A 12,592-nucleotide genomic window follows, 5' to 3' on the forward strand; every position below is an offset into this window, starting at 1 on the left:
CTCTTCAAATGGCTGCAATAGCAGCCAAGCTTGGTCCATCCTGGTCTCCCATGTGAGTGGCAGGGGCCCAAGGACTTGGCTCATCATCCGCTGCTTTCCCAGGCACATTAGCAAGGAGCTGAATGGGAAACAGAGCAGTCAAGGTTGAACTGGTGCTCAAGTATGGGATGTTGGCGTGGCAGACCAGTGGCTTAACTAGCTGTGCCACACTGCCCAGCCCCAAATGTTTCTCTCTTCTTGGTGCTGAGCCATCCTAGCCCTCTGTACCTTAGTCTCTCCCTTGCCCTTACCCCAAATTTAACTTTTTTAAGCAGAAAGAAGATTAGGAGTGAAACCAAAGTCTCTCTGTCCCCAAGGAGTATCAAAGGTCCCATGTATCAGATACGCATGTATGTGGAAAAACTGTAAGAGGGTAAATACTGAAATTATCATAACTTTGGATATAGTCCCAGGTTGGGCAGGGGAAAGAGGTGTCTGGATTCAGCTATTGGGGTTGCTTTATGATGCTACTATCCTCAAGAATTATTACATCTTGGCTGCCTCCTGGACAATAATCAGAATAAGTGAGGGTTTTAAAGGCCTATTTTGAAAATGCAAGATTCTATCATAACTGTCCCTCCTGTTATGATACATCTTTTCCCCCTGAGTAGCAACCCCAAGGCAGCAGGGGTGGTCTACCCTCTTGGTAGCAGCCAGACACAAAAAGGATTTTAAGGGATTCAAATATTTCAGCCACTTGATTCTTTTGTTGGGTTGATGTGGTCTTGGGTTTGATGGAGTACACTGCTCACCAAGTCCTATAATGCCCAAAATAGCAAATGAAATGGGCATCTGAAACTTTGCTAAAAATTCCTTTGTCCCTCTTGCACCCAAAGGTCTGAGTGAAAAAAGGGAATAATCAAGAGAAAAGGTGAACTTACAAGAACCAGTGCTGTGGTGTAGCAGGATAGCTGCTGCTTACAATACTGGCATCCCATATCTGAGTACTGATTTGAACCCTGGCTACTCTACTTCTGATTCGACTTCCTACTACTGCACCTGGGAAAGCAGCAGAAGATACTTTCCCAATACCTTGCCATCCAGGTAGGAGACCTATATGGATTTCCTTTCTCCTGACTTCAATCTGGCCAAGCTACAGCTATTGTGGACATTTTGAGAGTGAATCAATGGGTGGAATATGCTTCTGTATCTCTCTCTCTCTCTCGCTGATGCTCTGCCCTTCAAATTTATAAAAAATAAAGTTATAGCTACTGAAATGGGATGCACCAATTTTGTGATAACAGAAGGAAAGTAGCAATGGTGTTCTTGGTGAGAAGACATCATAGACCTAGGATATTCAGGGAGTGAGAGACATTAAGATACTTTATCTTTCAGAATACCCATTGAAGATCACAAAATAAAGAAAAATGCCCTCACGCAGTTCTTCCAAACTGTCAGAAGCACTACAAATAGAAATGAATGCCAGGCAATTCCAACCACAATTTGAATGCTATTCTCCACAACCACATCAAGAAATCCTTTGGAATTAGCAGAGAGTGATCCTGCTACTGCATTTCTCACATGGTATACCTTTGGATGTCTTCCCCGCCTCCATCATCACCACTTAACAGGGTGAGCAAACACCCTTGGCTGGTGGCATGGACAAACAAGTTGGACTGACTCCATGCAGCCTGTCCAAAAGCAAGGACTGGGCACAATTATTGAACTTAACTGAGAATACCAAGGCCTATCAGCAAATTCATTTTAGCAAACTATTCTAGTTTTAAGTTAACAATGTTTACATATTGGCAACAAATGTATTCCTTAAGTGAGCATGAATTACTGAGTTCTACACATGCTTATTAGACAATTGTTTGCACAAAGAGAGAATCATCAGCTGACTTGCTAAGACCATCCATCATCAATTATATAGTCTATGATAGCTAACAGCCAAAATCCCTGGTTGCATCTCTGACATTATTGTAGCACTCAACTCTCACTCTATTCTACCACAATGGTTCGAACTGGGCCAGGCCAAAGCTAGGAACTATAAACTCCATCAGGATCTTCCAAGTGCTTGGCAGGGACCTCAGTACTTGGGCCATTTCCCTCTGCTTTCCCAGGCATGTATGAAGGGAGCTGCATTGGAAGAAAAGCAGCCGGGACTTGAACCATAGTTTTCATATGGGATGCTGGTATTTCAAGCAGAGGCTTAGCCCACTGCACCATAACACTGGCCCCTTTAGTTGTATTTTGAGTGCTCAATAAACAATAGAATTAATTTTATAAGCCAATAAGATTCAATTAGGAAATAATTGTTTGGTGCATTGTTTTTTCCATTAAATTAAATTTAGCCATTCAGTAATGCAGGATTGAAATAAAACTTATCTACAGCTGTACTAGACCCTCATTGCAGCCTCTCAGAAAAAAAGCTCCTTAAGGACTCTGAGCGCTACACTATGCGCATTAAAATTTAACTGTTTAAATGGCATATCAGCATTAAATGACTCTAAGTAATTTCCTTCCTGTTTAATTTAATTTCTTCATAAGGAATGTGCCTGGTGGTTTACTCAAATAATCAACAACTGTTAAAGTAATCATATTTCTTACAATTACATTTAAAATGAAGAATGTTTAAAAGCCAGGCACTATGTAGTGTGGCAGCTTCTCTTATGCATGTCACTACTATGAAAATTTCCTCAAACATCATATTTGGGAGATGTCCAGACTTGAGGAAAGTGTGAAACGTAGTTATTTGAGCTTTCTTGTTTTAATTCTGAAGATTCATTCTGAAGCTATTAATAGAAATTGGTCTCAGGGCTGGCGCTGTGGCTCAGTGGGTTAAAGCCCTGGCCTGAAGCACCGACATCCCATATGGGCGCCAGTTTGAGTCCTGGCTGCTCCTCTTCCAATCCAGCTCTCTGCTGTGGCCTGGAAAAGCAGTGGAGGATGGTCCAAGTCCTTGGGCCCCTGCACCCACATGGGAGACCTGGAGGAGGCTCCTGACTCCTGGCTCCTGGCTCCTGGCTCCTGGCTTTGGATCGGCACTGTTCCAGCCACTGCAGCCATCTGGGGAGTAAACCAGCAGATGGAAGACCTCTCTTTCTAGCTCTACCTCTCTCTCTGTAACTTTGTCTTTCAAATAAATAAAATAAATCAAAAAAAAAATAAAAATAAAAATAAATTGGTCTCTACTAAAAACCAAACACTTATTTTTCTAAATGTGGTTTTGAGGAAAATGTAGTTGATTACTACTTTGTAGATGGTTGTCCTTATACAGTTAGTAAAATTTTATTTAAGATTTTATTTACGTGAAAGACAGAGTGACAGAGAGAGATGGAAAGGTAAAGAAAGAGAGATCTTCCATCCAGTGGCTCACTCCCCAAATGACAGCAAAGGCCAGGGGTGGGCCAGGCTAAAACCAGGAGCCAGGAACTCCATGGGTTCTCCCATTGAGTGGCAGGGGCCAGAGTGGCTCACTCCCCAAATGACAGCAAAGGCCAGGGGTGGGCCAGGCTAAAACCAGGAGCCAGGAACTCCATGGGTTCTCCCATTGAGTGGCAGGGGCCAGAGTACTTGGGCCATCATCTACTGCCTTCCTAGTGCATTAGCAGAAAGATGGCAGAATAGGGGTAGCCAGGACTCAAACCAGTGCCCAGATATGGGATGTCAGCATCAAAGCAGAGACTTAATCTGCTGTGCCACAATGCCAGCCCCTCTCCCCATCTCTCTGTCACTCTGCTTTTCAAATAAATAAATTTTTTTTAAAGTGTCGCATTTCAATGTAAATCTCTTACAATTCTCTTTGGTGTAAGCTACAGGAAGTACAGTTTCATAAAAGCAGTTCTGTGATGGCCTAAAATGATATAGGATACTGATCTATCGAGCTAGTACTGTAGTGCAGCAGGTTAAGCCACTGTCTATGACACCAGCATCCCATATGAGCACCAGTTTGAGTACTGGCTATTCCACTTCTGATCCAGCTCCCTGCTAATGCTCCTAGGAAAGCAGTGGAAGATAGCCCAAGTAGCTGGGCCCCTGCCTGCCATGGGGGAGGCCCAGATGGAGTTCCAGGCTCATGGCAGCAGCCTGGCTGATCCCCAGCCATTGCCATTGAAGCCAACTGGGGAGTGAACCAACTAATGGAAGATCTTTCTCTTACTCTATTTCTCTCTCTCTCTTTCTCCCTCCCTCCCTCCCTCCCTCCTTCACTCCCTCTGTAACACTGCCTTTCAAACAAAATAGGTAAATCCTAAAAAAAAAGAAGAAGAAGAAGAAGAGAGAGAAAGAGGTCAATAATGTGCCATAGTGGGTAAAGCTACCACCTGCAATGCCAGCATCCCATATGAGTGAAAATTCAAGACCCAGCCGCTCCACTTCTGATATAGCTCCCTGCTGATGGCCTTGGAAAAGCAGCAGAGGATGGCCCAAGTGCTTGGATCCCTGATACTCATGTGGGAGACCTGGATGAAGCTACTGGCTCCTAGCATTGGCCTGGTCCAGCCCAGGTCATTGAGGCCACCTGGAGAATGAACCAGCAGGTAGATCTCTCTCTTTCTGTCTCTCCCTCTCTTACTATAACTCTGATTTTCAAATAAATAAATAGATTTTTTTAAAAGAGAGAGAGGTCACCTGTAGCACCCACATTCTATATGGGTGCTGGTTCAAGTTGTGGCTGCTCCACTTTTAATTCAGCTCCCTGCTAAAGCACCTGGGAAAGCAGTGGAAAATAACCCAACTCCTTAGGCTCCTGCAGCCACATGGGAGATGCTGATGAAGCTCCCGGCTCCTCTTCAGCCTGGCCCAGCCCTGACCGTTGTGGCCACTTAGGGAGTAAACCAGCAGATGGAAGATATCGCTCTCTCTCGCTTTCTCTCTCTCTCTCTCTCTCTCTTTTCTCTTTGTGCCTCTCCTTCTCTAGTACTTGGGCTCTCAAATAAATAAATAAATCTTTAAAAAAGAGAGAGAGAGAGAGAGATAATGAGGTAGCCCTAGACTGATCTGACTTTATCAAAGGATGACCTTTAGAGTAGATTGAAAATTGAATCATCTGACATTTTCAAACTGAAACCACATCCTGCTTCCAGGGGAAAGGACAGTCTACGTTTGGACCCACACTAAGGGTGCTGTGTGTATACATTCAGATTTAGGCATAAGTTGTGGTATCTTCCTCAAGAATTCATAGTGCTACCTCTGCCCCCTTGCTCTCAGCACACTTCAGTTCAACAATTCACAATAGTGGTTGTCAAACTGGAGTGGACATCAGAACCATCTGTCAAAATCGCTAGGCTCCAAGTCAGAGTTCCTAATTCAGCAAGTTGGGGGTGGGCCTTAGAATGTGCATGTCTACGAAGTTCCTAGGTAATGCAGATGACAGCAGCGGAACCACATGTTAACAATCACTCATCTACAGACATTTTCTTTTGCAGGCTACAGTCTTTGATACTACCATGCAACTTCTGCATTTGCAAAAGCAACCACAGGCCTGACTTAAAACAACATGGGCACGGTTGTGTTCCAGTTCAACTATATTTGCAAAAACAGGTAGTAGCCCATGGGCCCGAGTTGCTGAGCCTTGATTGACATAAGCTTGCTGGGAACTACAAACCCATGCATTACACCACAGCCTCTGCTCTCCTACTTGCCTTGTCGTAGTGCCTAAAGGCTGCCAGCAAAGTGTCAAAGTGTTGGTAATTAAATTTCTTCAAGTGGTGTCGAACTGCTGCAATCAGCGCTCGCTGTCTATCCTTGCCTCGAAGACATTCACTGGGAAGTCTATTATGGATGAGGTCACCAGCTCCTATTGAAGAGAGAAGGAAAAGTAAGTCTTTCATATGAATTAAAAGTCTGTCAATACTGTTTCCATTTAAGAGAGAGATTTAGCAACCTCTGTGAATTGAAAAAAAAGAACTCATATCTGACACTATTGTGCAGCACGTCAAAATCCTTGTATGTGAAAAAGTACATCAAGTAATTGATAAAAATCAATATTTCTGTTTTATGTTACTTCTCTGTTACAAAGAAATCTAGGGGCTGGTGCCATGGCACAGCAGGTTAATCCTCTGCCTGCAGTGCCGGTATCCCATATGGGCGCCGGTTCTAGTCCCGGCAGCTCCTCTTCCTATCCAGCTCTCTGCTATGGACTGGGAAAGCAGTAGAAGACTGACCAACTCCTTGGGCCCTTGCACCCACTTGGGAGACCCGGGAAGAAGCTCCTGGCTCCTGGCTTTGGATCGGTGCAGCTCTGGCTGTTGCAGCCATTTGGGGAGTGAACCAGCAGATGGAAGATCTCTCTGTCTCAGTGTCTGTAACTCTGCCTCTCAAATAAATAAATAAATAAAATATTTAAAAAAAAATCTAAAAAATGAATGGTAGGGGCGTCATTGGCCCCACTGGGCTGTCAAGGCCCTTTCCTAAGACAGTGAAGCCCTCGCGTGGCTCCTGGGTGACATTCATCTAACAATTCAAGGATACGAAAGCTAGGGGCCCCTCAGTGTGCCCTGGAGTTAGCTGAACTTCTAGGACCCTTGTAAAAGTTAAACTCAAGTTCCTTACTCCCTCTTAACGTGAGTCTCCAGTTGGCCTTTAGTCTGTATATGAAGTTCCTGTTTCTCGGTCCTGCTTCCTCTATATCACCACTGGCCCTGAAAGCCTGGCTCATCCACAGTTCCATTAACTAAGAGACCTAGGCTGCCCACCCACTTAGAGTTCACCACTCTGCTTCAGATGTGGTAGACAGGTGAACGTCACCAGGGAGACCTCCTCCCTCTGTTCAGCTTCCACTGGCCTACACCTTTTCCCACTTCCTACAAGAACTCTCGGGCCGGCACTGTGGCTCACTTGGTTAATCTTCTGCCTACGGCACTGGCATCCCATATGGGCACCAGGTTCTAGTCCTGGTTGCTCCTCTTCCGGTCTGGCTCTCTGCTGTGGCCCAGGATGGCAATGGAGGATGGCCCAAGTGCTTGGGCCCTGCACCTGGCTCCTGGCTTTGGATCAGCACAGCGCTAGCTGTGGTGGCCATTTGGGGAATGAACCAACAGAAGGAAGACCTTTCTCTCTGTCTCTCTCTCTCTCTCACTGTCTATAACTCTACCTGTCAAATAAATTTTTTAAAAAAAAAGAAAAGAAAAGAATTCTCAGCTTTCCTGGAGCAAGCAATGCTGGCAGTTGGCTGGGATGCCCTGGATGGATTAATTTAAATTGCAGCATTGGTTGCAGTTTAAGACAACTAATATTATACCTACTTTGCATGAGGTATGCTTAATTCCTAATGGTTGAATCAAGGATCTCTCAATAGTTTCTGTAGTTCCTGCAGTTGCTTATTTATTATCAAACCAAGAACTAATTATGCACATGTTGAGAAAAGTCTTGTTTTTTTGGATAGGTGCTGAGTGTGTGAGAAACTCACAACTAATGCTGGTTCCGGGGACAAGGCAATGCCTCAGACCAAGGGCATCTGAAATGGGGTCAGTTACCATCAAGTCATGCTCAAGTGGACAAGATATAAGAAGGGTTCTGGGGCCAGCACTGTGGCATAGCAGGTAAAGACGCTGCTTGCAATGCCAGCATTCCGTATGGGTGCCGGTTCAAGTGCTGGCTGCTCCATTTCTGATCCAGCTCTCTGCTATGGCCTGGGAAAGCAATGGAAGATGGCCCAAGTGCTTGGGCCCCTGCACCCATGTGGGAGACCCGGAGGAAGCTCCTTGCTCATGGCTTCATATTGGCACAGCTCCAGCAGTTGTGGCCAACTGGGGAGTAAACCAGAGGATGGAAGACCTTTCTCTCTCTGTCTCTCTGCCTATGCCTCACTGTAACTCTGCCTTTCAAATAAATAAATAAATCTTTAAAAAGAAGAAGGGGGGAGGGGAGGGAAGGGGGAAGAGGAGGTGAGGAGGAGGAGAAGGAAGGGTTCTGGGAGTGAAATGCAACATTGCTAGGGCAGAGTTCTGATAAATATGCATGGCCTCTTTTCCTCCTCCACACCCCTTCCTCTGACATAAACTCTTTGGGTGGTTATTTAGGTAAGGAAGGTCTTCCTTCTTCAACCAGATGGCTCTTGGTTGAGTGTTTCTGTATCTTTAGGGTGCCTTTCCTCTCCATTAACATATAAAGAAAAGTCATTTCAGTGGTTTTTTTCTCCCATGTTTCCCACCAAGACCCCATCAGATTTAACTGCCTGGTATGTGAGACCTATGCTTATGCCTTCTTTTAGCCCAGCCTCAAAAGAATATTTATGAAGCTGATGTCAAATCACTTGCAATTTCTCAGGAACTATTTCAAAAGAACTGCAATCAAATGTGCCAGAGAAGGCAGCAAAAGATGGCCTAAGTACTTGTGTAACATGTGGGAGACCCAGATGGAGTTCTGGGTTCTTGCCTTTGGCCTGCCCAAACCTGGCTGTTGTGCTCACCTGGGGAATGAACCAGCAGATCAAAGACCTCTCTCTGTCTCTCTCTCCATCTCTCTCTCTCCTTTTTCTCTCCCCCTTTCTCTCTCTTCCTTTCAAATAAAAGAAAAAGTACAAGCTGTGGCCCTAAGAGAGATCCTGACTAGCTGGCAGTCAGAAAAGCAGAACAGGTTCCCCAACTGTACCCTTTTTGCAGCCCATAACCATGAGGCACCACTGTCTACTCACAGCATCTTCTTCACTTTGCCTCTGCCCTGGTGCCTTTCAGGGACAGTCACTGCACTCTTCCTGGAGGCATCTTAATATAGTCACTAACCCCAGGAAGGAGGCATTCCTTGTGCAGCTGCCTTAAGTTTCCTGAATAAAGAGAAAACTATACCCATATGTCCCTGGAAGTATGCAAACCCTGTAGCTTTCCACAGAATGGATGCTTATCAGTTAATCCCAAACATAGTTAGAAGCAGCCAAACCCAAAGTAGAATTAATCTGTGCCCATTTATGGATTCCAAAAAAAGTTCTGTTTTCACAGTTACACTATAAAGCACCAAGGCTGGTATTTATTATTTTTTGAAATTATTAATATTTGGGGCAGGCATTGTGGCACAGAGGGTTAAGCTGCCATTTGGGATGCTGGCATCTCATAGGAGTGCCCATTTGAGTCCCAGCTACTCAGCTTCTGACCCAGCTCCCTGCTAATGCACCTGAGAGGCAGCCAATGATGGCTCAAGTACTTGAGCTCCTAGCACTCACATAGGAGACCTATATGGAATTCCTGGCTCTTAGCTTCACCCTGGCCCAGCCACACTGTTCCAGCTTTTTAGGGGAGTGAACCAGCAGATGGAATGATTCTCTCTCTCACTCTCGCTCTCACTCTCGCTCTTGCTCTAGCTCTCTCATACACATACACACTCAGCATTTCAAATAAATAAACAAACCTTTAAAAAGAAAACCACTGATATACAGCCCAGTCTTGATAAGCTGTAGCGCATTTTCTACCCCACTTTGGCTTAGAAATAAGACAAATCCTTATACGTTTCTTCTGTCACTTTATGGACCAACTGGCTGATTGCCTGGGGCAAGAGTGGGTCTGAACTATGTGGTGATAGAAGGGTGCTTCCTCAGATTTCAATGTGCTTACAATTCATCTGAGAATACTGTTAAAAATGCAGTTGCTCAGGGCCAGCACTGTGGCACAGCAGGTTAACGCCCTGGCCTGAAGCGCCAGCATCCCATATGGGCGCTGGTTCAAGACCTGACTGCTCCACTTCCAATCCAGCTCTCTGTTATGGCCTGGGAAAGCAATAGAAGGTGGCCTGAGTCCTTGGGCCCCTGCACCCACGTGGGAGACCCGGAAGAAGCTCCTGGCTCTTGGCTTCAGATCGGCTCAGCTCCAGCCGTTGGGAAGTGAACCATTGGACCGAAGACCTCTCTTTCTCTCTGCCTCTCCTCTCTCTGTGTAACTCTGACTTTCAAATAAATAAATAAATCTTTAAAAAAAAATGCAGTTGCTGGGACAGGCACTGTGGTGTATCGGGTAAAGCCACCGCCCGCAGTGCCGTATCCCTTATGGTCACCGGTTCAAATCCCAGCTGCTCCACTTCTGATCCAGCTCTCTGTTATGTCTTGGGAAAGCAGTGGAAGATGGCCCAAGTCCTTGCGCCCCTGCACCCATATGGGGGACCCAGAAGAAGCTCCTGATTCCTGGCTTTGGATCTGCACAGTTCTGGCCATTGCAGCCATCTGGGGAGTGAACCAGTGGATGGAAGCTCTCTCTCTCTCTCTCTCTCTCTCTCTGTGCCTCTGCCTCTCTGTAAGTCTGCCTTCCAAATAAAATAAATAAACCTTATATTTAAAAAAATGCAGTTGCTGATTCAGTAGGTCTGGGGTGGAGCCCAAAATTGCATCTAAACGACTCCCAAGGACTCCAATAGTAGCAAAAGTCCCTAGAACAACATCTGAATTCATTCAAAAGCTGTCTCATTTCATTTGGGTATGTTGAATACAGTCTAAATTTATTTTGTTTTTTTTTAAGATTTACTTATTTATTTAGAAGGCAGAGTTACAGAGAGGCAGAGAGAGAGAGAGAAAAAGAGAGAGGTCTTCCATCAGCTGGTTCACTCCCCAGATGGTCACCACAGCCAGAGCTGCACCAATCCAAAGCCAGGAGCCAGGAGCTTCTTCCAGGTCCCCCACATGGGTGCAGGGGCCAAAAGATTTGGGCCATCCTCCACTGATCTCCCAGGCCATAGCAGAGAGCTGGATGGGAAGTGGAGCAGCAAGGACTGGAACCCGCGCCCATATGGGATGCTGGCGCTGCAGGCAGCAGCTTAGCCCACTACGTCACAGCACCAGCTCCTAAATTTACTTTCTAAATAAATCTAAAGCCTAACCTACACTTATGATATTTATTGCAAGGGCTTTAAAATGTACCTATTTCAAACATAAAATGAAAATTTTTTTCTTGTGTTACACATTTTTCTCATTAATGCAAAATATTAAGCCTTTAAAATTAGAAGCTTTGAAAGAAGAAGACAGTGAACTTAACATATAACTTTGAGGGTTTTGATTTAGTTGTTTATTTTTAAAGAGAGTTTGTATACTTACCATATTCCTCAGGACGGAGACAGGCTCCAAATGTGTGGCCTGGGGGAACATTCATTGTTTCTGCAATACTGTCAAAGAAAACAAAGCCTTTAGTTAAAATACCCACCACAGGGTACCCCTGGAACTTCAAATATGTTTGCCATATGTTCTTAGTAGCCTATATTTTTTCCCATAGCCAAACTACAAAGATCAAGCAAAAGTTCTCCAACTGATCTTTTGTCTAATCTTCCACTTCCATGAACAATGGCAAATGCTTTCACTGCCTTTCACAGCCAAGATTAAAAAAAAAAAAAATCACATTCAAAGCAAAATGATGGAAATGTAGAGAGTGAAATAGGAACAGAGAAGACAGAGCAAAATGTAAACACAATGAGTTAAACTTCTGACTTCCCAGAAATAAATCCTTACATAAAATTCTCCCTCCCTGTTCTCTAAAGGCTATCTCCTTACTGGAGAACTCACCATTCTCCTGGAATCTCAAATTCTAAAGAAACTACCAGAGTTCTGCTAATTAACAACGAAAGAATATTTTATTTAATAGATAGAATCTAAAAAACTAACATTTACCACAAGAGTGTTTTTTAATTTGATGCAAATACACTGGCACTATGAAATTAATCATTAACTTACGGATCTAAAACTCTTCCAAGTTTATGCTGAAACTTTTCATTGAAATCATCAACTCTCTTGGATACAATCTTGGCTCCTCTTTTCCTGTAAAATTAGAAAATAATTAGGTAACTCTAACGTTAAGAGCTAAGGCTTAAACCCCCAAACCCGATTAAACTGGGCACAGATAGATCATCCAATGGCTACTACAATGTTTACTGCTCAGGAAAGCCCCTCACCTGGGACATTCCAAACTGCTAAGACCATCACTGTAAATTTCACCTCTTTGATGCTCATCCCCCACCCTCCTTATCAGGGTCCATGTAGCACTAAGCATCTCCCCCAGTAAGCAGTTTAAGAAAGGATTCAGCTTGCTACTCAAACGGAATAAGCCCTAGCTACAAAACCCTGCCCTCTGTCCTGGCAGGCTCAGTGCCCACTCTCTTTACCCTCCCCAATCTACCCCTCCCAAAAAAAAGTCTTTCCTTTAGCTAACCGCCTTCTCACCTCCTTGGAACCCTAAAATCCTAAAACCTAATATCTAGTACCTAAAGTATCTGCAGCTGCTAAACATGCATATGGTATCATTGTAACTTAAATAGAACGAATGTAGTTTCAAAAGAAATTCTATGCTGGGACCAGCATTGTGGCATTGTGGCTGCAATGCCAGCATCCCATATGGGTGTCAGTTTGAGTTATGGCTGCTCCACTTCTGATCCAGCTCCCTGCTAATGGCCTGGGAAAAGCAGCAGAAGGCTTAGGCCCCTGTCACCCATGTGGGAGAAATGGAAGAAGGTCCTGGCTCCTGGCTTCAGCCTGGCTCAGCCCAGGCCATTGTGGCCATATGGGGAGTGAACCATTGGATGGAAGACCTCTTTCTCTCTCTCTTTCTCTCTGTTTCTCTCTCTCTCTCTCTCTCTCTCTCTCAGTAACTCTTGCAAATAAAAAAATAAAATTTTGTTAAGAAAGAAAGAAAAAATTCTAGGTTAA

The 12,592-nt window shown here is 44.5% G+C and overlaps 1 protein-coding gene across 1 annotated transcript in view; it reads right to left on the reverse strand.

Annotated features, from left to right (window-relative positions):
• The window catches only part of EFHB (EF-hand domain family member B), a 76,766-nt gene that overhangs the window by 15,324 nt on the left and 48,850 nt on the right, over positions 1–12,592 (reverse strand). Inside the window, exons 7-9 of the mRNA XM_051859157.2 lie at positions 11,624–11,707; positions 10,994–11,061; positions 5,625–5,779 (exon numbers count right to left, since the gene is read on the reverse strand). Coding sequence (XP_051715117.2) covers positions 5,625–5,779; positions 10,994–11,061; positions 11,624–11,707 — 307 coding nt within the window. The remainder of the gene's footprint in view (positions 1–5,624; positions 5,780–10,993; positions 11,062–11,623; positions 11,708–12,592) is intronic.

The sequence above is a fragment of the Oryctolagus cuniculus genome, chromosome 4 (assembly GCF_964237555.1).
Source record: "Oryctolagus cuniculus chromosome 4, mOryCun1.1, whole genome shotgun sequence".
Taxonomy (NCBI): domain Eukaryota; kingdom Metazoa; phylum Chordata; class Mammalia; order Lagomorpha; family Leporidae; genus Oryctolagus; species Oryctolagus cuniculus.